The sequence below is a fragment of the Dendrobates tinctorius genome, unplaced genomic scaffold, assembly GCF_039654945.1.
Source record: "Dendrobates tinctorius isolate UK_male_01 unplaced genomic scaffold, ASM3965494v1 ptg000196l, whole genome shotgun sequence".
In the NCBI taxonomy this organism is placed as follows: domain Eukaryota; kingdom Metazoa; phylum Chordata; class Amphibia; order Anura; family Dendrobatidae; genus Dendrobates; species Dendrobates tinctorius.
Genome location: NW_027361863.1, coordinates 18,065,825 through 18,091,355, shown reverse-complemented (window position 1 = coordinate 18,091,355; position 25,531 = coordinate 18,065,825). Strand labels below are relative to the sequence as shown.

At 44.0% G+C, this 25,531-nt stretch overlaps 1 protein-coding gene across 3 annotated transcripts in view; it reads right to left on the bottom strand.

Moving 5' to 3' along the window:
* The window catches only part of LOC141056260 (uncharacterized), a 33,954-nt gene that overhangs the window by 7,728 nt on the left and 695 nt on the right, over nt 1–25,531 (bottom strand). For all 3 annotated transcript variants that reach the window (XM_073553000.1, XM_073552998.1, XM_073552999.1), the window contains exons 2-14: nt 23,804–23,950; nt 22,299–22,355; nt 21,087–21,145; nt 20,845–21,010; nt 19,372–19,478; nt 15,693–17,222; nt 14,132–14,276; nt 13,903–14,049; nt 13,580–13,810; nt 12,579–12,721; nt 12,362–12,489; nt 10,860–10,993; nt 4,342–9,915 (exon numbers count right to left, since the gene is read on the bottom strand). In XM_073553000.1, the coding sequence (XP_073409101.1) occupies nt 4,342–9,915; nt 10,860–10,993; nt 12,362–12,489; nt 12,579–12,721; nt 13,580–13,810; nt 13,903–14,049; nt 14,132–14,276; nt 15,693–17,222; nt 19,372–19,478; nt 20,845–21,010; nt 21,087–21,145; nt 22,299–22,355; nt 23,804–23,917 (8,535 nt within the window). In that variant the 5' untranslated portion in view covers nt 23,918–23,950. The remainder of the gene's footprint in view (nt 1–4,341; nt 9,916–10,859; nt 10,994–12,361; nt 12,490–12,578; nt 12,722–13,579; nt 13,811–13,902; nt 14,050–14,131; nt 14,277–15,692; nt 17,223–19,371; nt 19,479–20,844; nt 21,011–21,086; nt 21,146–22,298; nt 22,356–23,803; nt 23,951–25,531) is intronic.

The following is a 25,531-nucleotide window of genomic DNA, read 5'->3' as shown; positions in this document are numbered from 1 at the left end:
TTAAGGCAGACGCCCTTTCTAGGAGTTTCTTTGCCGATTCCCTTAGTGTGACCGAGCCTACTACCATCCTAGGTGAGGGGGTAGTTCTTTCTGCCATTTCGCCCGATTTGAGACGCGCCCTGGAGTAATTTCAGGAGGATAAACCTGAGCGTTGCATTATGGGAAAATTGTATGTTCCTGACCAGTGGAGAAAGAGAGTGATGTCTGAAATTCATTGCTCCGCATTGGCTGGTCATCCAGGTATTTTTGGTACCAGAGATTTGGTGAGTCGGTCTTTTTGATGGCCTGCCTTATCTCGTGACGCCAGGAATTTTGTACAGTCCTGTGGGACTTGTTCTCGGTCTAAACCCTGTTCTCGTTCTAGTGGGTTGCTGATGCCCCTGCCGGTGCCCAAGAGGCCATGGACCCATATCTCAATGGATTTTATTTCTGATCTTCCTGTCTCTCAGAGGATGACTTTTATCTAGGTGATTTGTGATAGATTTTCTTAGATGGTCCATCTTGTACCACTCCCAAAGTTGCCATCTTCCGCTGAGTTGGTGCCCTTGTTTTTACAACAGGTGGTTCGGTTACATGGGATTCCTGAGAACATTGTGTCCGACAGAGGAGTCCAGTTTGTTTCCAGATTCTGGAAAGCCTTTTGTTCCAATCTGGGAATTCAGTTATCCTTCTCCTCCACGTTTCATCCCCAGACCAATGGACAGACAGAGAACAAACCAGACCTTGGAGTCTTATTTGAGATGCTTTATATCTGCTGATCAGGATGATTGGGTCTCATTTTTGCCCTTGGCCGAATTCGCACTGAACAATAGAGCTAGTTCTGCCACTTTGATGTCACCCTTTTTCTGTAATTTTGGGTTTCATCCTCGATTCTCTTCAGGGCAAGTGGAATCTTCGTCCTGTCCAGGTGTGGACACTGTGGTTGAGAGAATGCAGCAGATATGGGACCAAGTGGTGGATAAGTTGTCACTCTCTCAGGAAAAGGTCCAGCGATTTTCCAACCGGCATAGGACCATTGGTCCCCGGCTTAAAGTGGGTGATATGGTTTGGTTGTTGTCTAAGAATATTCCTATGAAGGTTGCATCTCCAAAATTTAAGCCAAGATTTATTGGACCTTATAAGATTTTGGAGATTCTTAATCCTGTTTCTTTTTGATTGGCTCTTCCAGTTACGTTCAAGATCCATAACGTATTTCACAAATCTCTGTTGAAGAGGTTTGTTGAGCCAGTGGTGCCTATGGCAGCACCTCCTGACCATGTGTTGGTTAAAGGCAATGTGGAATATGAGGTAGAGAAAATATTGGATTCAAGTTTGGTTAGACGGAGACTCCAGTATTTGGTCAAATGGAAGGGTTATGGCCAGGAGGATAATTCTTGGGTCTCTGCCTCTGATATTCATGCCAATAGATTGGTTCGTGCTTTTCACCAGGCCCATCCTGATCGGCCTGGTGGCGTGGATGAGGGTTCGGTGACCCTACCTCAAGGGGGGGGTACTGTTGTGAGTTCATTTTCTGGTCCACCAGTTGTGAGTTCTCCTGCCAGGCTCCCTCTGGTGGTAACAGGAGGCAGTGAGGCTGATTTAATCAGTAGAGATCTGCCACCTGATAATGAGGATGACGATTGGACCTCAGGAATCTCAGACTGGATTTAAGACAGCCGACTCCCTATTCTGGTGCTGATGATTCCTTCTGGCTTGTCAGGTCTTGGTTTTCAGCTCTGTTCCAGTCATCTAAAGCTAAGTTTTTCTGCTAATGTTCACACTTGATTTTGTTGGTATATTCAGTTTTTTGTGTGGTCAGCCAGCCCCGTCTGGGGCTGTGCTGAATTTCCACTCTTATTTACCTGTATTTGCCAATTTGCTTTTTGTCCCTTATTAGATTGGCCTCTTTTTGCTGTCTCAGAATATTTCAGAGTGCTGATATAGTGGGAGAAGTCTAGTGACTTCATGGTTAATTTTATCAGAAGTGTTGGACATTATTTTTGTAGGGTTTTTTGCAGATTGCAGACAGTGTCTTTCCTTTCCTGTCCTTTCTAGTTAGTTTGGGCCCCATTGTTTGCTCAGCCTATTTTCCTGCCTGTGTTTGTACTTTCATCTTGTTTCAACATCAATACATGTGTGGGGGCTGTCTTTCCTTTAGGGTCTGCTCTGGGGCAGTTAGTTTTCCCCTTTTCTTGCTTCAGGCTTATGTAGTTCTCCGGCTGTGACGAAGTGTCTAGGATCATCATAGGTACGCTCCACGGCTGCTGCTAGTTGTGTGGTTAGGATCAGGGATCTGCAATCTGCATAGTTACCAACCTCTCTGGTTTTCTGTGACTTAGCTTGTTTTGTTTTTTTCTCCTCGGTGACCCATTCATAACAGCCTCCATAGTTGCCATGTCCTCCTGTAGAGGTCCATCCGTTGCTGGGTTTCATAGGAGAATGTCATTTCGACAATGTATTGTAGTATATAGAATAAGTGATCACATAATTTCAGGTTCAAGAACTCTAAAGAGACTAAAAATAAAGAAAAATAATCAACAAATAAAATAAAAAATTATACAAATTTGAATTCCTCTTCAGCTACTTTCTAGTTTATATGAAAAAGATTTTTTTATTACTGCCTCTAATATATCAAAATATAAAAGTGAAAAAAAAAAAAGCCCCAAACACCCTAAAAAACCGAAGATCAAAATGTCATATGTTCACCAAAATGGTATAAATAAAAAAAAGGTAACCTCTCCACACAAAAAAAAACCAAGCCCTCACACAGCTTGATCAATAAAAAAATAAAAAGTTACATGTCTCAGAAAATGGCAACACAAACCAGTTTTTAAAACAATTTCTAAATACTTTCAACCCTTAAATAAATGCGTTTTTTTCACCATTTCATTTAAGTTGGACTTCCCCCCCCCCCCATTTATCAGTGTATTTTATGGTAAAATGAATGATGTCATTCAAAACGAGAACTTCTTCCTCCAAAAAATTTTTAAAAAAGCCAATGTACAGTGATGTCAAAAGAAAAAAAAAAAGTTATAGCTTTTGAAAGAGGAGGAGGAATAAATGAGAAGCACAAGAACATTGGTTACAGCAGAAAGGAGTGAATGGCCGCACAGTTGTGCAAAAAGTAATATTCCTATATTCTATTTGGCAGACGTTGTGACCGTCAGGCAGCAGCACCATCGCGCCTGTACGCCAGTTGCGCACTAGCTGGAGAACAAGATGCCAATTCCTCCTAAAAGTCAGGAGAGTCCGCTTTATATACTCTCAAATGCAAAACAAAATACTACATACAGAAAACCGATGCTAATCGACCAACAGTTGAGGAGTCAACTAGGTAAATTTGTGTTCTCCTGGAATGTTACTATAAACCGAAAATAGCTGCTGTCCCTCCCTCTTACACGGAGAGCAAAAAAGAGGGAGATATAAAGAGTGAAAGAGAAATAAAAAAAAGAGAAAGGGAAAGTGAGAGAAACAGGTAAGAAACAAAGAGTAAGAAAAACAGAATAAGAGAAAAAGTGAGAGAAAAACAGAATGCCAGAGATAGAAAGAGAAAGGGAGAAAGGGAACGGGAGAAAAGGAACGGGAGAAAGGGAACGGGAGAAAGGGAACGGGAGAAAGGGAACGGGAGAAAGGGAACGGGAGAAAGGGAACGGGAGAAAGGGAACGGGAGAAAGGGAACGGGAGAAAGGGAACGGGAGAAAGGGAACGGGAGAAAGGGAACGGGAGAAAGGGAACGGGAGAAAGGGAACGGGAGAAAGGGAACGGGAGAAAGGGAACGGGAGAAAGGGAACGGGAGAAAGGGAACGGGAGAAAGGGAACGGGAGAAAGGGAACGGGAGAAAGGGAACGGGAGAAAGAAAAAGGAAAGTGAAAATAAAAAGAAACAAATTAAAGAGAAAGAAATAGAAAGGATAACCCTGTCCATCTATGGTACAGAGCCTATATTTGCTCTGTTGTCCTTCTTGGCACTGATAGGGAGGACGCTGCCTTTCTCTGGCCGAGCACTGACACCTAAAGAGGTACAGTCCGTGAAGATGGTTTTCAATTGTGCCTAGAGAATGTATTTTATTATAGTGGTCTATCCCTGTTCAGTAGGCAATTTTTATCGAGTAATTAATTTCAATCTTTGCAATAACCAAGAATGATTTGTCTGGTCACGTTGGGGTCATTTTTTTTTCTTTTTTTTTTTACAACAGGTCTGTTGTGATCCCCTTGAGGAATCAGTCCTGATCTATTTTGTTTTTCATGATGCTTTTTACCCCCCTCAAACTGGGTCTGTGTGATTTACGCCAACAGGCTACATTATTCTGACCAAAGTATAAAACCGTAACTTTGCACACCACTAATATGCAAGACGTCTTACTTTTTGAAGTCTCATCTTGAATTCCAGAGATTTCTGCCTCAATGTAATCTCCTCAGCCTCCATGCGTCTTAGCGCCATTTCGGCTTTCTTCAACTTCCGCTTAAGATCATCTTCCCTCTTCTTAGCTTCATCTCTCTCTTGACTAAGTGCTTTCATTTCTCTTAACAGCTCTTGTATTTTCGTCTCTTCCTTTAAGTAACTGATCTCCATAAATAGGGGTTCCTCATATTTGTTTCCTAGCAACTTTCTCTTCTTCATCAATTCTGAATTTTCTAAGGACTCTTCTCCCATCTCCATTTTGTGACGTGTACATTTTTGTGAGTCTCGTAAATTATCTTCCAGACGTCTTCTTTCTTCCTCAACCGTCGGGTCACTGAGAAGTTTCTGTCTGTCTTCTTGCACATCCAAATAAAATCCGGTATCTGTTTTCTTTAAACCTTCATATTTCATCTCCAGAATCTCCCTCAGAGATGTTTCTCTCTCTTCGGTTTTCTCTCGTATGTCTTGGCCTTTATCTGTTATGACTTGTCCAAATACCTCAATCTCCAGAGTCAAAGCATCCTTCTCAATATCCGTAACATCTACTTTCCTTTCTTCTGTGGCCTGAACAAACTGTAATACTTTCTTCCTTAGGACATTTCTCTCTTCATCGTGCATCTCACACTGTCGCTCTTTTTCTGCCAAGCTTTGACCTAGCTGCTCTATCTGTTCCCTCAGATGTTTCATCTGCCCTTCTAGGCCTTCGGCTTCTACTTTCTTTTCTGTCAACGCTTGCGATAGTTCATCTATTTTATTTTGCATGGTTGTCTTTTCCATCTCATGTGAGCTTATCACATTTATCATTTTCCTTTCTTGATCTTTCAGAGCCTGTTCAACTTGCTTTCTCTCTTCTTTTAAGGACTCCATATTTCCTGCCATTTCTTCTACTTCTCTTACTTTATTTCCTAAAGTTTGAGTGAGATCGGTCACTCTTTCTGTTAAATCTTTCTTTTCGGTTTCACCCTGTAATTCCTTCTCTTGAATTTCCTGCTCCTTACGAGTCAGAGCTTGTTTTACTTCTCCTATCTTATCTCTCAGAAATGCCAACTCTGCTTTAAGAGCATCGGCTTCTCGTTCTTTTTCCTTTACATTTAAGGAAAGTTTTTCCACTCTCTGACTCATAATTGTCTTTTGTTCATCCATTATATGTTCATGGACCATGGTTCCTTTGCTCCTCAGTTCTTCTATCTTCACTCTGAGAGAGTTCCTCTCCATCTTGGTCCGATCTGCTTCATGGTCGCTCTCTAATAAAGACTGAGATATACTCTTAATTCTCTCCTTCATGACTTTCTTTTCTTCTTCATTGTGTCTTCTTTGCACCTTGAGTTCTTCTTCCTTATTCACTAAGACTTGCCCAATTTCTTCAAGCCTGTCTCTAAGAGATTTCATTTCTAATTTCATATTCGCAGCCTCTTGCTCCTTCTCCAGTAAAACTATGGACATTTCTTTAATCCTTTGCGTTAAGGATGTCTTCTCTCCATCGCTAATTCTAGTTTCTGCCTGAATCTTTCCTTCTTTCTCCAGTATGACTTGTCTAAGCTCTTCCATCTTCTGTTTCAGCGATGCCACCTCAAGTTTTGCCATATCAGATTCTTGATCCTTTTCAGCCAGAGCCTTGGTAACTTCCCTTATCCTCTGCTGTAGAGTGTTCCTTTCTTCATCACACTTTCTTCTCTCAGAGTTTCTCTCTAGCTCCTTATTTGTAAGCAGAAGCTTAAATTCTTCTATGGTTTCCTTCATAGTTTTTACCTCATCTGCTTCCCTCTTCATTTCAATGAGAGATGAAGTAAGATCGGCAACTCTCCTCCTCAAGTCATGCTTCTCTTCTTCATGTTGCCGTTCTTCATCCTTATTTTTTTCTTCCTTTGTACACAGAAGTTGTTGCAGTTCTTCAATCTTTTCTTTCAGAAGCGTCATTTGTATCTCCATATTAGCATTATCTTCACTCTTTTCTACCAAAGACTGAGAAAGTTCTGCAAATCTCTGTATTTGAGATTCCTCATATTGTGCAATCTGTCTTTCTTTATCATTGATTTCTCTTTCTTTTTCCGTCAACTGTTCTTCGAGTTCGTCTATCTTACTTTTCAATAATTTTGTCTGAGCCCTAGCAAATTCTGCATCCTCGCTGCGCTCCATTAAAGCCTTTGAAAGTTCTGCAGTCTTTTGTCTTAGATCTTTAATCTCATGTTCACCCCTTGTAATCTCCTCTTCGAGCTCATGTTCCTTACTTACTAAAACATGTTGAAGTTCTGACAGCTTGTCTTCAAGAGATATAATTTTTAGATCTTTGTTATCGGCTTCCCTTTCCTTTCCTGTCAGAGATAACGAAAGCTCTGCTACTCTTCTCCTCAGATTTTGCACCTCTATCTCGTGTTTACGTTCTTCATCTTTATTATTTTCTTCTTCTACGTATAAAAGTTGTCGCAGTTCTTCAATCTTTTCTTTCAAAAGATTAATCTCCATTTCCTTATCGTCATTCTCTCCGTTTTTTTCTATTAAAGACTTGGTGAGTTCCGTAAATCTTTGTTTCTGAGATTCCTTATCTTCAGCAATCTGTCTTTCTTTTTCTACCAACTGCTCTTCGAGTTCTTCCATCTTACTTTGCATTAATTTTCTCTCTGCCCTTACCAAATCCACATCCTGGCTTCTCTCGGCTAAGGTCTGTGAAAGCTCTGCCATTTTTTCTTTAAGCTCCTTTTTTTCATGTTCACCCCTTCTTAGCGCCTCTTCGGCCTCATGCTGCTTACTTATTAAAGCCCTTTTAAGCTCTGCTATCTTGTCTCCCAGAGATATCATTTTTAGATCTTTATTATCTGCTTCCTCTTCCTTTTCTGTTAAAGCTCGAGACAGTTCTGATATTCTCCTATTTTGAGACTTATTTTCCAGCTCGATAAAGCTTTTTTTCTCTCGGATTTCCTGATCCTTGTCCGACATGACTTGCCTTAATTCTTCGATCTTATCTTTCAGGAATTTTATTTCAACTTCCTTCTCTTCTATATCCAACTTCTTCTCCGAAAGTTTGTAAGATAGCTGAGATACACTCTGCCTCAACATTGACTTCTCGCCCTCACTCTTCAGTTCCTCATTTCTCACCTCATCTTTTTTTACGATAACTTCTTGCAGTTCGGTTATTTTCTCTCTCAGTGATTTCATCTTATCTTCTGCATCTTCTAATTCATGTTCTCTCTCCATAAGAACCTGAGAGAGTTTTGCTACTCTTACTCTCAAACTGTTTTGATCAGTTTTTTGGTCTTCGCACTGTCGCTCTTTATCTTTCAGAACTTTTCCAAGTAATTTTATCCTATCGATTAAAGCTTTATAATCTCTTTGCACTGGAGATATCTCTCCAATAAGAGCCTGGGAAAGGTCTGCCACCCATTTCTGTAATTCTGTTCTTTCTTCTTCTCCTCGTTTAGATTCAATAGCTTTCTCCATTAAGTCCTGACCCATTTGGTCTATTCTAATTTGCAAAGATTTTAAGTGCCCCTCTCTCTCGTCAAACAGCACCTCACGGTCGGCAAGCCCTCGAGTCAGTTCTTCAACATGCTGTTTCAGCGTCATTATTTCTTGATCACTCTGAATTTTCGAGTCTTCTACCTCTCGTTGCTTTTCTAACAGAAAATACTGAACTTGTTCAAGTTCTCGCTTCAGATCATGTATTTTTGCCTTATTTTCTTGCTCTTGGAGGTCTTTTTCTTCCAGGATGCGTAACAGATCTTTGGCTCTAGCATCCAAGTTAATGTTAACCCTGCTTAACTGCATCCTCTCCCCATCAGCCTCAGCCTCTTTCTCTACCAGGGTTCGGGAAAGATCTTGTAACTTTTCATTAAAAGATTTGCGGTCTCTTTCCCTCAATTCTTCGACCAGTTGCCTCTCATGCATGATCTCAGAAAGTTTACACTCCAGGTCTCTATTCTCGTTCTCAAGTCTTTTCCGTTCCTGCAATTCTTTTTCATTCTCTTTGAAAGAGCGTGAAAGCGCTTCGAGTCTCGTATTCAAAGTTTCTCGCTCTTGCTCCAACTTCGCTTCCAAAACTTCAACCTCCAGTTCTTTTTTCTTCAAGGACTGAGAATATTCAATCACTTTTCCCCTAAGTAGTTCTTCCTCAATTTTCGCTTGCTTCTCCAGGTTGTCTTTCCGAGACTGCAACTGTTCTATTCTGGCTTCTAACAGAGATTTCTCATGTTGGCACCTCCGTAACGTCTCTTCCAAGTTCAAAATCTTTTTCTTCTGCTGGTCTTCAGTTAGACTATAAAGCTCCTTCTCTTGCTGGCTGTCTTGCAGTTTTCGTTCCAGCTCTTCGTATTCTTTACCTCTTTCTTTCAAAGTATTTTTGTGAAATTCTAAGTCACTACACATAATTTCTTTTTCTTTTTGAGCATTAGACAAAGCTTCCTTCAAAACTCTCATCTCCTTCTCTCTTTCTTTAACCTCTTCAGTTTGAGATTGCAATAAACTAGACAACTTCTCTTTCTCTTCTATATACGCTTTAAGAGTCTGTTTTAATGTAGCTACGTTTTCTTTACACTCCTTATAATTTTCAGCTAACTGATCTTTCTCTAATTCGCACTCCAAAATTCTAGATCGGAAAGATTCGATCAGAAAGTCCCTCTCTTTTAACATTATGACTTGATGGGCTACTTCTTCAAGTGTTCTGGCCTTCTCGGCCTTTAGGCTCTCCAACTCCTGTTCCAGCTCCCTTACATTTTGCCACAATGCATTCACCTTGGTTTCTTGTTCTTTCTGACATTGCCTGAAGAGCTCTTTTAGAGCCAACTGTTTCTTCTCTGCCTTGGAAGTTTCCACAGATAACTGCTGAAATACCACTTCCTTTTCTTCTAGAACAACCCTCAACTTTTCATTCAGAGTATGAACTTGCCGCTCCTTCTCCGCTATACTCCAGTGATTGTCTTGTTCTGCTTTCAGCGCAAGCGCTTTCTGAACTTCACACTCTCCAAGACGCTTTGCCAAGATTGACATTTGTCGCTCAGCTTCCTTACAACTCTGGATCTGCTGTTGTAACTCTGTGACCACAGTCTCCTTCTCTTGTAAGAGTCTCATGATATTCTCTTTAGAAGTCTTGATTTCACGCTCTCTTTCTTGCACAGTCAACTGGAGTTGAGCGGCTGAAGTCAAAGCCGTCTCCTTCTCCTCGTTACACTCTTCAATATTCTCTCGGAGTTTTGTAATCTGCCTCTCTATCGCTTCTAAATTATCCCCTTGGTTCTCTAACGCAACAAGAGCTTTCTTTTTTTCTTCCTGACAGTCTTTTAAGGTCTTTTTGATCATCTCCATCTCACGATTCTGTTCTCTTTTCTGTAATACTTGACGCTCCAGGTTTTCCATCACTGCCTCTTTCTCCGATTGACAATTTGTTAGGTGGCACCTGAGCTCAGAAACTTCTTTTTCCAATTGCTTCTGTAAGTTGACTACTTTATCCACCTCAGCCTGCGTCTCTTCCTCAAGCTCATCTACCCGCTCGTCAGCAATCTGTCTAAGGCTCTTTTCTTGCTCCAGACAGTTTTTTAATTCTTCCTGAAAGAAATCAAAGTGGAGTATTATAAAATGCTCTGCTTCTCCAAGCTCCATTCTTATCCCACACAACCAAGTAAACAAAGTCATATACATGATTGATAATAGTTATATAATTATCAGACTAATATGTGGACAGACAAAATGCTTAAAGGGTTTTTCTCATTTTCTATCTTCAGGACTGCGCCGCTTATCTGCACTCATGAAGATTGACAGCTGATGCCAGTGGCAAGACTGAGCCGCTGGCCTATACTGTGTGCACAATCATACTGCACCAGAGACGGCTTTGCCTCGGAGGAGTCAGCGGTGCACAGGGACAGTGAAGATCACTAAGCTGACAAAATTCAGAGCAGTGCTTACAAGCTCTGTAGCAAAGAGCTGATACATATTACGCTCCTTCTCCAGGAAACCGACCACGGCAGCTAGGCTGCAGAGACCTAATAAACTATAAAACAAAAAATCCCTCCTGTCTTGACTGGATTATTCATAAAAGGTAAATTGCAAAATTGCTTGTTTTCCCAGCACACTGCAATTTCACTCATTTATGATGAATAATACCTTTATAGAAATATTACGAACCATGAATTGATTCATTTGGCTGGCTGACATCAATGTGTCAGGCTGACATCAAACATTACATTACCCTGTGGGATCTGCAAGATTTTTTTTTTTTTTGCTTTTTCATATTTATTTCGGGCTTTACTTTGGCGAAAAGGTATACAGAAAGTAACCTCTGTCAATAGCATAGAAGATAACTTGATAACTAGTGGGGATCCAACTGCTGCGACCCTCACAAATCCTGAGAGCTGTGTCGAGAAAGACAAACTCTGCTCCAATCATTATCTAGGAGACTACTCTTAGACAATGTGTACTGAGCGGTGGACAAGTTCTCTTCACACATGGGATTTTGCAATTGGTATTCAATACCAGTTTAAGTGGTACCTTACCAAGTTTAATTCCAGTTCTCCTCTCCGTAATGTTTCTGCCTCGTTCTCGTCTTCCAAGTCAGATAGCTTCTGAGAAAGAGCTAGACATCTTTTCTGTAAGATGTCCTGCTCAGTATACAAGAGAGAGAGCTCATCTGTAACAAATTCAGAAAGCCCCCGATAAGTAACAGACTCCCAACTAGAGATGAGCGAACCTTTCAAGGTTCGGTTATGTTCGCCGAACATCATTCAAGTCAATGGGAGGTAAAACCAAACGCACAGACAACACCTCCAGGGGGGCCCAAAAGCAGCTCAAATTAGGGGCAGACATCAGGAAAAGTGGCATCAATTGCGCTATAATTAAAACAAAAAAACTAATGTGGGTTCCTCTGTATTTTTGATAATCAGCCAGGCAAAACTGACAGCTGCAGGCTGCAACCCTCAGCTGTCAGTGTTAGCAAGGCTGGTTATCAATAATAGAGGGGTATCCATGCTGTATTTTTAATTATTTAAATAAACAATTAAAAAAAAACAGCATGGGGTGGTCCCCACATATTTGACAACCAGCCAAGCTAAAGCTGGCAGCTGGGGGTTGGTATTCTCAGGCTGGTATGGGGCCATGGATATTTCCCCCTCCCAGACTAAATATAACAGCCATCAGCCACCAATTCTGGTGCTTTACCCGGCTCTTCCCACTTGCCCTGTGGCGGTGGCAAGTGGGTTTCATATTTGTGGGGGTTGTCACCTTTGTATTGTCTGGTGACATCAAGCCCACAACTTAGTAATTGAGAGGCATCTATAAGTGGTTGACTTTCCCTGAGCTGTTTATAAAAAATATGGGGGATCCCATTCAGTTTTTTCTTTTTCATTTATTTTTGCATTTTATTTAGCATCTGCTACTGCTCGGTGTCTCGCGGTGAACTCTTATTACCTGTCTGACAGCCCAGCGAGAGTGAGAAAGTTCTCACACTTGCGGTACCGTCAGAAAGGTCCTGGGAGTTCACAGCCAATGAACTTGATGTAGCAGTGCTAGACCTGTTGTGGGCCAAATGGACTATTATCTTCTCGGTAGACATGTAAGGAATATTGTTGTTTATCATTTTAATTCTGTTACAGGAGACCATGGCTTTTGAGGACTGGGCAACGACATGAGTATGGTTTAATTTAGGTTCATTAAAGGAGTCTGTGTCATTCTTTCAATTAAAGAACTTTATTCTGGCTGTGTCTTTATTTACAATATATCTATAGGATTAGTAATTGATAGGTGTCTTATAAACACCTTGTCTATGTCTTATGTCATCCGTTTGTCACGAGTGTGCACATGTGGGACGTTTTGCAGCCCGTCTTGCTACTGGAAACATTGACGTCTGAAAGCGCCCTCAGCGAACGCGATCATCTGGCCAATTTTTGACGATGTTTAGGGAAAAAGCTCAGGACTTCGAACATGAATCCAAATGTGCAACATTTGTGCCGAATTTAAGATTGGCGGACGTTTTCTGAACAAGTAGGACAAGGACTCTTACCTTGGACCGTTTTCTTAGACTGACTGATTGTCTGCACTTCCAGCTCCAGTTGGCTGTAAGTAATTTCCAGCTCAGATGATCTCTCCTGAGATGAAAAAAATGACCTTTCAAGAGATTCTTTCACGTTTCTAAGAAATAAAAACATGAAATGCTGAGGATATGATAAGATGTGACAAAAGAGGGAAATGCATCATGGCATGATGTGTCCGTGTCTTACTGGAGGTCTCGGAGCTGTTCTTGCAGTTCCTGACACGCTCTTTCAGTTACTCCAAGTTGTACTTTCAGTGTGGACTTTTCTCGATTCAAGGCCTCTGCATCTTGTGAGACCCTGTCCTGGTCTTTCCGCAGGTTCTCGCTTTCCTATCAAATAAATGAGTTACAACACAGAACCGATTTGAGATATTATCAAGGATGAGAAGAGGTTGCATACTTGCTTTATGGCGCAGTTACACGGGCTGAACTGGAAAACGAGCGTTCATGTAAGCCGCAAACAGCAGATGAATGAGCTTGCTTAAAAATAATCACTCGGCAGCACATTGTCCTGTGTAAACAGGTCCTGTGCTGCTGAGAACAATGACGGCTTATGCGCACAGCACGATCGTTTAAAAAAAATCAATTATGCGCACGAGAAGCTATTAAACAACCACTTATCGCCTTATATGTAGACAATTGATGATCGTTTAATGGCCGCCATCAAGCTGTGTAAGTGCACCCTTACCATCATTATAGATTCACCAGCTTTAGCCATTAGACAGTATCAGGACGGAGTGGTTGTCGTACAGCACTGTCTGCAGTTGGGCATTTGGGAGCCCTATTCTAAGGATACGCTGGTAATGCCCCCCCCAACGATCCACACGTTCTCACCTATTTTCTTTGAAATTGGGTCATCTGAAAATGATACCTGCTCCTTCCATAAAAAAAAAAAGTCTCATAGGCCATTGTAAATTTAAATCAATAAGTCACGTAAAAGGGAGTGTATAAACTGAAAAGGAACTATTGTTTAAACAATGTAATTCCTTCTTGTTTTTTTATTTTATTTTTTTCCACTAACACGACCTGTCCCGTCGAGACAATATGTTATGTCACAGCAGACCTCCTCCCCTTCTCTGTACATGTCAAGCAGTAACTCGTCTGCTAAAAATTTAAATGTGAAAAACATTGCAGCTATTCATTTTGATCCAGCTTTGTTTTAAAAGAATTAATGATGGCTCCATTCACCAGTTTAAGCTGAGCCTGCAGCGTCTCCCTCTCCTCCCGGACGCGTGACAGCTCGCTCTCCAGCCTCTCCCTCGCCACTTCCCCGTCCTGCAGGAGTAGTCGTCCCTGGTTGAGCTCCGCTGTCTGTTGGGAACGTTCCTCCTGACATTGCAGCAAATGCTGCTGAGCCGTCATCAACTCCCTCTGAGACTCGTGGAGGATTTCTCGTACAGTCTCCAGCTCTTTATCTTTCTGGGGGACCAAAACGAAGAGTAAATCTTCCCTGGTCTAGACATTTAATATTAATTGCTACCACAGCTTTACATTGGATGCATTTTCTTTACCTGCTGCAGGAGACTGTTCAGTCCCACCTTATCCAAGGACAAGGCTCTGTTCAGGTCTCCCATCTTGGCTGCTGCATCGTGCAGGTTGTCCACCTCGGCCTTGTGTCGGCTCTGCTCCACCAGCAACTCTGCCATCTGCTTTTCTACCTAAAAACAAGTAGCAAAACATGGAAAAAAATTGTAAAACTCTGGACATTATCCGGTAATAGTCCCCATGTATGGAGGTTACCTTGTGGAGAGCGTCCTGCAAGCCGGACATTTCATCCCGAGAAAGGTCGGCCTCTAAACGAGAGCGTAGCAGCTCCTCCCGCAGCAGCACTAAATCATGGAGTAGATCAGAGCGCTCGGACTCCACGGCATCAAGAGACCGCTGACTAAATGGTGCGGAATAGAGAGACGTTAAGGGTGGTCTCATATTAGGGGGAGATGTCACAGGTCACCTCCTCCTCCCTCACTGCACTATGTGATCACCAATTTTCCTTCCCTCACAGCACAAAACAAAGATGCAAGTTTTCATTTATTTTCACCGTCCAATGCAAAAGTTTTGGTGCTCCAAATTAAATGTTAAGAGCCAAACACCTGGCCAACTTCTCTAATGAATCCATGGGGGACCATTTAATAAACCCTTCGATGATTTTCATTTTTTTTTCTATTTTGTTTTTTTTCCTCCCCTTCTTCCAAGAGCCAAAACTTTTTTATTTTTCGGTCCCTATAACCGTATGAGGAATTGGTTTTTTTTTTGGGGGGGGATGGGTTGTACTTTTCGATAACACTTCATTTTACCATATAGTGTACTGGAAAACAGGAAAAAAAAATTCCAAGTGTGTTGAAATTGCAAAAAAAAAAAAAAAAAAAAAAGTACAATTTTGTTTTGTTTTTTATTTAGGTGGTGGGAAAAAAAAATTGGCAATTTGTAAGAAAAACATTTTTGCTTTAGTTGCCATTTTCCGAGACCCGTAGCATTTTCCATTTTTCGAGATCTGGGACTGTGTGAGGGCTTTTTATGCCCTGACCTGACATTTTTATTGTTACCATTTAGGGGAAGATACGATGTTTTGATCGCCTTTCATAGCAATGTTGCTGTGGACAAACAACTAAATTCAGGCATTTTGATTTTTTTTCCATTATGCCGTTTTCGGATTGGATTCATTTATTCTATATTTTGATAGATGGATATTTCTTAATGCAGTCATACCAAAATATGTATTTTTTTTTGTTTGTTTTATTTTCCTTGAGGCAAATGGGGTGTGATTAGGTTTTTTTTTTAAATTTTTTTATATTCACATTTTACTGTCTTTAATATTCCTTAGGGGACTTGAAGTTGCGATCATCCGATCGCCTGTGCTACACACAGCAGGGCTTTATCACTGCTATGTATAGTGAAAATCACCATCTCCAATGAACGCCGACCAAGGGAACCACAACAGGAACGGTGGTAACCAGCAGACCCCCCCGACCATCATGACATGCCATCGGCTCCCCGCCATCTTGTTACTGGTGTGCTGATGGAAACATCAAATGAGGCTCTCCCTACAGACACGTGTTTAATCCCGTTGTCAGAGATTGATCTAACAGGTTAACAGCCACAGGGAAGCTCCGCTCCACCCGCAGCTGTTATAGGCACATGATGGCTGACTAAATCAGCTGTTATATGTCTCGTTGGGAATAAAGCAACAGAACGGGTGATAAGAGTAGGGGGCACCAGAAATATAGCACAAGACCATTACGTTTACATGGATAATTACATAGACTGGAAACGGCTGATTATAGAGACTGGAAGCTGCACTCACTGAGCGTCCTGAAGATCCCGCTCCGTACTCTGAAGTCGCGACTCTTCCTCCAGCTCATGCATGGTCAGACGTGACCTCAGAAGCTCCGCCTCCTCGGAACGCGCCTGCAGCTCCGCCCTCAAAGAACCGACTTCTTCTTGCAAGGCTCCAGTGCGTCCTCGATGTGTCTCTGCGTCCTGTTCTGAGAACTGCACCTTTATCTCCAGCGATCGCACTTCTTGCCGCGAGGCCTCCAGTTGTACCATTAATGACTCCATCTCCTTCTCGCACTCTTGAACCTTTGACGTCAGTGACTTTACCTCCGACTCCAGACCTGACCTTGATGTGTCTTGTTTTGTGGTTACAAATTGTGATTGTGAAATATCCACTAAATCGACTTCCTTTCCTGACCCAGCTCCGTGCCACGTTGTCTGCAGAAGTGACGTCATCTTGCTGGTTTCCAGAGGAGTGGTCTCCAGCAGTGAGGTCATCAGCGGAGTTGATTCTAGCGGTGGTGACACAGAGACTGGAAGCGTCGTCTCCAGTAGTGATGTCATCACGCTTGACTCCTGTGTAGCCGGCACCAGAGGCAACTTCACATTACCGCCCTGATGTGGTGTCACAGATCGCAACGTCATCACGCTTCCCTGCCGTGTAGTTATGCCCTGCTGAAAATTCACCTCCAGTTCTGACTTCATAATGCTCGCTTCCTGCTCCGCTGTCAGCAGCCGCGTCCTCATTGTGCTCGCTTCCAACTCCGTTGCCTCCAGCTGCGCCCATATCACGCTCACTTCATGCCCCGCTGTCACCAGCCGCGTCCTCATCATGCTCGTTTCTTGCTCTGTAGCTGCCAGCTGTTTCCTTAGAGTGCTCGTTTCCTGCCCAGCTGTCACCAGACGCATCCTCATTGTGCTCGCTTCCTGCTCTGTAGCCGCCAGCTGTTCCCTCAGCGTGCTTGATTCCTGCTCCCCTGTTACCATCCACGTCCTCATTGTGCTCGCTTCCAACTGCATCCTCATGATGCTCGCTTCCTGCTCCGTAGCCACCAGCTGTTCCCTAAGCATGCTTGATTCCTGCTCCGCCGTTACCAGCCGCGTCCTCATCGAACTCGCCTCTTCTTGTGCTGTTTCCAGATGTAACCTTGTTGCGATTGCTCCTTTTTCTGCTGCCACCATTTGAAGCTTCAGCAAGTTGGCTTCTCGCTCTGCTGCCTCATACCGAGACCTAAGCGATTCCCGTTCCCCTTCTAATATCTGCATAGATGAATTTTTAGTTTCCACTTCCAGCTGCAGGGCTTCAATTCGTAATTGTAATGATTCCTCCCTTTGCTCCCATGTATCCGGCGTAGAGCGCTCTTCTGTCACTGCCGCTCCGACCTCCTGTCCTGCCATCTCTATTGACTCTATCCCTCCACCCCAGGTGACCAACAGGTATTTTGGGGGTTCGGTTATTTTTCCTGCATCCTGAGGTCTCCATGAAATAATGGAGCAACATGAAGTTTGGAGAAGACGGATACATCTAATCCATTCAGCACGAAACACAGAGAGATCCCTAAGAAAACGAATACATCATATGTAATAAATTACCAAAACTGACAATGAAAGCATAACCTCTCCCGTGTGGTGCAGGATATAGAGGAGGTGTCCCGTGTGGTGTAGTATATAGAGGATGTGTCCCGTGCGGTGTAGTATATAGAGGGTGTGTCCCGTGCGGTGTAGTATATAGAGGGTGTGTCCCGTGCGGTGTAGTATATAGAGGATGTGTCCCGTGGGGTGTAGTATATAGAGGATGTGTCCCGTGCGGTGTAGTATATAGAGGGTGTGTCCCGTGCGGTGCAGTATATAGAGGAGGTGTCCCGTGCGGTGTAGTATATAGAGGATGTGTCCCGTGGGGTGTAGTATATAGAGGAGGTGTCCCGTGGGGTGTAGTATATAGAGGAGGTGTCCCGTGGGGTGTAGTATATAGAGGAGGTGTCCCGTGCGGTGCAGTATATAGAGGAGGTGTCCCGTGCGGTGTAGTATATAGAGGGTGTGTCCCGTGCGGTGCAGTATATAGAGGAGGTGTCCCGTGCGGTGTAGTATATAGAGGGTGTGTCCCGTGCGGTGCAGTATATAGAGGAGGTGTCCCGTGCGGTGTAGTATATAGAGGAGGTGTCCCGTGCGGTGTAGTATATAGAGGATGTGTCCCGTGGGGTGTAGTATATAGAGGATGTGTCCCGTGGGGTGTAGTATATAGAGGAGGTGTCCCGTGGGGTGTAGTATATAGAGGAGGTGTCCCGTGCGGTGTAGTATATAGAGGAGGTGTCCCGTGTGGTGTAGTATATAGAGGAGGTGTCCCGTGTGGTGTAGTATATAGAGGGTGTGTCCCGTGTGGTGTAGTATATAGAGGGTGTGTCCCGTGTTGTGTAGGATATAGATGATGTGTCCCGTGTGGTGTAGTATATAGAGGATGTGTCCCGTGTGGTGTAGTATATAGAGGAGGTGTCCCGTGTGGTGCAGTATATAGAGGATGTGTTCCGTGTGGTGTAGTATATAGAGGGTGTGTCCCGTGTGGTGTAGTATATAGAGGATGTGTCCCGTGTGGTGTAGTATATAGAGGATGTGTCCCATGTGGTGTAGTATATAGAGGAGGTGTCCCGTGTGGTGCAGTATATAGAGGAGGTGTCCCGTGTGGTGTTGTATATAGAGGATGTGTCCAGTCTGATGTAGTATATAGAGGATGTGTCCCATGTGGTGTAGTATATAGAGGGTGTGTCCCATGTGGTGCAGTATATAGAGGATGTGTCCCGTGTGGTGTAGTATATAGAGGAGGTGTCCCGTGCGGTGTTGTATATAGAGGATGTGTCCAGTCTGATGTAGTATATAGAGGGTGTGTCCCATGTGGTGCAGTATATAGAGGATGTGTCCCGTGTGGTGTAGTATATAGAGGATGTGTCCCGTGTGGTGTAGTATATAGAGGATGTGTCCCGTGTGGTGTAGTATATAGAGGAGGTGTCCCGTGTGGTGCAGTATATAGAGGAGGTGTCCCGTGTGGTGTAGTATATAGAGGAGGTGTCCCGTGCGGTGTTGTATATAGAGGATGTGTCCAGTCTGATGTAGTATATAGAGGAGGTGTCTGTGCGGTGTAGTATATAGAGGAGGTGTCCCGTGCGGTGTAGTATATAGAGGAGGTGTCCCGTGCGGTGTTGTATATAGAGGATGTGTCCCGTGCGGTGTAGTATATAGAGGATGTGTCCCGTGTGGTGTAGTATATAGAGGAGGTGTCCCGTGTGGTGTAGTATATAGAGGAGGTGTCCCGTGTGGTGTAGTATATAGAGGGTGTGTCCCGTGTGGTGTAGTATATAGAGGGTGAGTCCCGTGTGGTGTAGGATATAGATGATGTGTCCCGTGTGGTGTAGTATATAGAGGATGTGTCCCGTGTGGTGTAGTATATAGAGGATGTGTCCCGTGTGGTGTAGTATATAGAGGAGGTGTCCCGTGTGGTGTAGTATATAGAGGAGGTGTCCTGTGCGGTGTTGTATATAGAGGATGTGTCCAGTCTGATGTAGTATATAGAGGATGTGTCCCGTGTGGTGTAGTATATAGAGGGTGTGTCCCATGTGGTGCAGTATATAGAGGATGTGTCCCGTGTGGTGTAGTATATAGAGGATGTGTCCCGTGTAGTTTGGGATCTTTCCTTACTTTTCCCCCATCCTTCGTACCTTTCAGTTGCAGTCTTTAGTTCCTTAAAATGACGATGAAATGTCACCACCTCCGTCCATAACCGCAGGAGTCGGGCGTTCTCGCCCTGTATGCGACTTTTGTAAACCTGAAAGAGAAAACAATCTGGTTACTTTTCACTGCTCGGGGTCATGGGAGACGAATTCTCACTACATAATATTGTAGTATTGCAGAATATAGAACAAGCAATCGTAGGATCAAATCCTTTAAGGGGAAAAAAAACAACATTTAAAAAAAAAATTTGTAAACAAAAAAGTTTTAGTAATACTAATTAATAAACGATATACATGAAATGCTGAAAAGTCTTTCAGTAAATATATTTGATATCAGTGTCTGTAAATATACAGATTTATTAAAGTATAAAATTACAGTATTTGATCTGCGCAGTAAACACTGGAAAGATAAACGAAAACAAAACACCAGTTGTCATTTTTTTATTGTTGCACCTCCCCTGAAATGTAAAAGAAAAAGTAATCAAAATATTGATTGTACCCCAAAATAGTATTAATAAAAAGTACAGCTTGTCTCCCAAAAAAAACAAATCCTCACTCAGCTCCATCAATGGAAATATAACAAATAAAAAAATAACTGCACGCACATCTCAGATAATGACAACACACAGCAAGAAAAAATGTTTACTTTTACTTTTTGCAAAGTTAAAAAAAAAAAAAAAAAAATGGCTACCAGCTCTTTTGGAAAAAGAAGAGGCAAAAAAAACTCTGCAAAAATAGAAATGGTCAAGAAGGGGTTATGATCAGGTTTTTCTGAACCACTGTCCATGCGACTTCAGAGTTACACGGCCGGTCCGGAATTGGTACTGCAGGACCGACAATGGGTCAGTAATAACACAAAGTACAGTGTGCGCCCCCTAGTGGCAGCTACATGCAGCCTACGGGTCATTTTTTTCAGCTCTGATGGAAAATGAAGCCTGGGCCTTTGTAGTCATATCAAGAAATGAACCAGTGCCAAATTTGGGGCTCACAGGACATGAATGGCTTTTAAAGCACCATTCCAGCATTTTGGGGGTTTTTTTTTTTTAATGCTGAGGTGGTTATTCTAATGCAAGGTCCCTGCGCCCCCCCCGTCTTATGTTCACCAGATGCCGTTTGGACCTTTTTTTTGGCGCCGCTCCGGTCCCGTGGTGCAGTTTCTGCCTGTCAGAAACTCAGAAGTCACAAACTTTCAATGCAAGTCTATGGAAGCCCCAACAAGGCTCTCGAAGACTTGTGTTGAGTTGTGACCTCCGGCTCGCTCTGGTTACTAACGGAGCGATCCGGCAGGTCACAAAGTGCTGGAGCCCGGAAAGAGCGGCGATGACAGAGAGTGAAGGTGGCGGCCGGCGAGTATCAGACTAGGGTCAAGGAACTTAGATTAGACGCAGCACTCCAGCGCTGCAACAAACAAACAAAAAAAGCTGGACTGGTGCTTAAAGGGTTAACACTGGATTCGCTCACCTCCCTCTCTTCTTCCCATTCATTCTCCTTTCGCTCCAGTTCCTGTATGGCTCCGGACCAGTCGGCCGTCAGCTTGTGGATATCTTCCCCCAGCAGCTTATTGGCCTCCTGCGTCCGCGCCAGATCCTCCCTGAGCAGAGCATTTACCGCCGCCAGACTCTCGCATCTGCAGCAGAGGAGCGCGATCGTCACTTATAAGAGAACACAACCCCCATCATCACATCGAGGAGTCCTCCGCTCACCTTTGCTGTTCTTCTTCCAACTTTCGAAGAGCTTTCTCCAACTCCAGCTCCCCTCGGCTCTATGGCAGAAGCATAATACAGCGGTAAAGAGGTGGCGCCGGCTATGAAAGGACCCGTACCCAATAATCTAGACCTGCAGGAGGGCGGAATTATCAGATGACGTCATATGGACATCGGTCTCATCAGGCACCTTCATCCACTAGTCATAACCAAGTGTATCACTAGTGTCAGGAGGGTACAGGATTAGAAAAGGCATGGCTGCTTTCATCCAAAAACAGCGGCGCCCCTGTCCACAGGTTGTGTGTAGTGCGGCGACTCAGAGCTCTGAAAAGATAATGCCAGTTGTAAATAGTGGTTACCCATACGACATCCGGTCGATGAGCAGCAGTCTGCCCACGGCTGATAACCAGTTAAATGCCGCTATCAAATCTCTGACAGCGGCATTTAACATGCGCCGACAAGGGGGGCACGGTCCCACGCTCCTATTGGCACGCCTGTGAAAAGATAGTGGGGTGCCGATGAGTTGTCATGACAGCCGGGGGTCTGCTGATGACCCTTGTGCCTGTCATTATGATCCACCTGTGCAAGCCAGCCCGTGCCCAGCGTTCACTGGAGAAACAAGGGATCGGATGATCTCAGTTTCAAGTTCCCGAAGAGGGCTATAAAATACAGTGAAAAGTTTAAAAAAAAAAAAAAGTTCAAATCATCCCCCTTTTGCCCTATTAAAAAATATTTTAAAAAACGGTACAAATCTCGGAAAATGGCGACATAAGATAAATATTTTTTTTTTTTTCATCACAAAAAAAAAAAAACAATTATACATGTTTGGTATTTGTGTACTCGTACTGACCTGGAGAATCATATTGCCAGGTCAGATTTACCATATCAATGTAAATATACAACCCAAAAAACATTTGTGGAATTGCACTTTATTTGCAATTTCAAAGCATTTGGGATTTTTTTCCCGCTTTCCAGTAAATCACATGATAAAATGAATTATGTCATTCAAAAAGTACAACCTGTACAGCACAAAAAAAAAAAACAGCCCCCATACGGCTATGTGTAAGGGAAATAAAAAAAAAAAAAAGTTATGGCTCTTGGAAGATGAGAAGAAAAAAACAAAAAAAAAACAAAACAGAAAATAGCCCGAGGGTGAAAGGGTTAATGATTACGGGAGCAGAGTACAGTCCTTGCTTTGCACTGAGCCCCTACCAGACTGAAGTCCTTGCTCTGCTGCAGCTCCTGGTAGCGATTCCTGTACTGTACAACCTGCAAAAGAGAGAACGATTAGGATATTGTATCAATGTCCAAAACCAAAGAACTAGGAAACTGCATAAATAGCAATTCCCTAATATGCACTCATCGAGCATGTGGTACAAGCCTGCAGGGAAATCAATATAGCCCACACTGGATTTTACCTATGAGACCTTTCATGACTGCAGTGGGGGCAGCGGGGACGTGTAAGGGTGGGGTTCCCCTAGAAGCTCCCCTGTATTATTAGGCTCTGTGCACACACAGGTTTTTTTTTTTTGTTGGTTTTTTTTTGAGGTGTTCAAATACGAGAAGAGATTTTCAAACTGGAACCACTTATAGAAACATCTTTTCTTTTGCTGAAATAGTTTAGAAACAATTTGGAAAATTTCTTTCTTTGTTGAAGGTTTTTTTTCTTTTCTGAAGACTTCTGACTGGATTGATCTTTCATTTTAGCGATTTTAAAAAATTCTTAACTGTATAAAAAAAAGATTTCGATTGTGTTGTCATCTTTTTTTCTTGTGTGCAGAACTGTAGTTTATATATATATATATATATATATATATATATATATATATATATATATATATATATACGCACACACACACACACATTGCAAATATACAGCGATACCAAACATGCCTTCAGGAAAAGGGGAGTAATGGAACTTTTATGTCTTGTTTTTTTAAATTGCTAAATAATTTTTATATTTATTTTACGCTTTTGCAGGTTGGTGTTTCACGAATTCGGTAATGGCCATACGTGTTTTGTGTTGTTTTTTTTTTTTTTAACTGTGAAAAGGGGGGGGTGTTTATTTTGTTCTTTTTTTGCTAAAACGTTTTTATTTTTTTCTCTTTTTTTCCTTGCATTATTACTGGTGACTTGAACCAATGTGTGTCTACGTACTGCGATGTTTTTGTGCTGCAGTATACAGTAAAAATACCGATCACTTAACATGCTCAGACTGAAAATTTCAGAGGAGCACCAAGATGGCGGCGACCGCAACTTTCAGCACGCCCCAGGTAGCCCATCGGCACCACACAAAGGTATAACATTGGTTAGAGGGGGGGGTAAAGGGCCATGGGCGCTCAAAAAGAAAGCAGAGACAGGAGTCAGCTGTATCAAACAAATCGCAACAAAAAAGAAAAAAAAGTAAGTGGTTGGTCAGGTGACGTTCCAAGATGGCAGTCTGCAACTATCGCTCCCAGCAGGCTCTGAAGGCTGCAGGCTGGCGATGCGCATGTTGCAGGCTGTTGCTCCAGGACCAGAGTGTTGCATATAAAAGCTATACATATAACAGCTGTTGTCTTCTTTTAGAAATCACAAAAGCGGAATCTGCGCAGACACAGAACAAGCAGGGAAAGATTTCAGCTCTGAAGGCTGCAGAATGGTGAAACGTCAGTGCACTGACTTCAGAGGAGAGAGATGATCCGGATTTCGTGTCAGGACAGACGGAGGGACGTCACCTTTGCCTGTAATTTCTCCACCAGAACCGCCTGCCTCTTCTGAGCTTCTAGAGAGTTCTGTAGCTCCCTCTGCAGCGTCAGCCAGTCCCTGCCGAGCTCGACCCCCTGTGTCATGGCTGTGAGGGCGTCATCTGCCTCCTTCTACACCTGGGCAAAGACACAGACAGAACCCAACGTCAGGAACATCTCACGGCCGTAGTATACACAGGAGCGGTGTCTGGGCTCATGAAACCCGCTGCGATGATGATGATGATGATGATGATGATGCAACAAGTGTTGGCTAACAAAAAACACAGGAGCCCCCGGTGATCATCAGAAGACATTACTGTCGCCCTTTACCACAATATTGTGCTGCTGTATCTAGGAGAGATGAAATGATTGTAGATCCAAGACTAAAAAATTAAAAAAATTAAAGGGAACCCATCACGTGAAGAAACACTAATAACCTGCAGATATGGGGTTAATAGTGCTCTGAATATGCCCGGCGCTGGCACTTAGACCCCCGCTGCAGGGAGGAAATTAACTGTATTCTCTCCGCCAGCAGCGTTTGGCTTTCAGTCACCACTCTGTGTCTGGAGAGCGATGGCTGTGAATGCCTGGCACTGACTGACAGCCGACCCTAATGCTGAGCTGTCGTCAGTCAGTGCGGGGGGCACAGAGCGGTGACTGATTCTGCGCCGGCACCGTGACTGAAACCGGGCCCCGCAGCGGGGTCTACATGCAGACACCGGGCAGGTTCACAGCGCTATTAACTGGCAGGGTAAGATGAACCGCAAGATTAGAAATGCTAAAACAGAAGCCCTCATACAGTGATAAGGACAGAAAAGGTTTTTTTTGTTTTTTTAAATACGGCGACCACCCTGTGTCACAGCGTCACGGCCGACCACCCCGCGTCACGGCCGACCACCCCGCGTCACGGCCGACCACCCCGCGTCACGGCCGACCACCCCGCGTCACGGCCGACCACCCTGTGTCACAGCGTCACGGCCGACCACCCCGCGTCACGGCCGACCACCCCGCGTCACGGCCGACCACCCCGCGTCACGGCCGACCACCCCGCGTCACGGCCGACCACCCTGTGTCACAGCGTCACGGCCGACCACCCCGCGTCACGGCCGACCACCCCGCGTCACTGCCGACCACCCCGCGTCACGGCCGACCACCCCGCGTCACGGCCGACCACCCTGTGTCACAGCGTCACGGCCGACCACCCCGCGTCACGGCCGACCACCCCGCGTCACGGCCGACCACCCCGCGTCACGGCCGACCACCCCGCGTCACGGCCGACCACCCTGTGTCACAGCGTCACGGCCGACCACCCCGCGTCACGGCCGACCACCCCGCGTCACGGCCGACCACCCCGCGTCACGGCCGACCACCCCGCGTCACTGCCGACCACCCCGCGTCACGGCCGACCACCCCGCGTCACGGCCGACCACCCCGCGTCATAGCCGACCACCCCGCATCTCGGCCGACCACCCCGCGTCACGGCCGACCACTCTGGCCCTCTGGGACGTTCTCACTGTCAAAAATACTGGAAACTGCCTTTAAAAAAAAAAAAAGCTTTTGTAAAGTTGAGCATTTTTCCTCACGTTCGATGAGAAACTCAACGAATCTCGGAAAAACTCTGACAACTTTTTCGCATCAGCGGCTGCACGGCGACATTAAGATGGCGTCGTCGCTTAGCAACGCGACCTAACCGTGCAGCTGCAGTCAGTCTGTGATTTG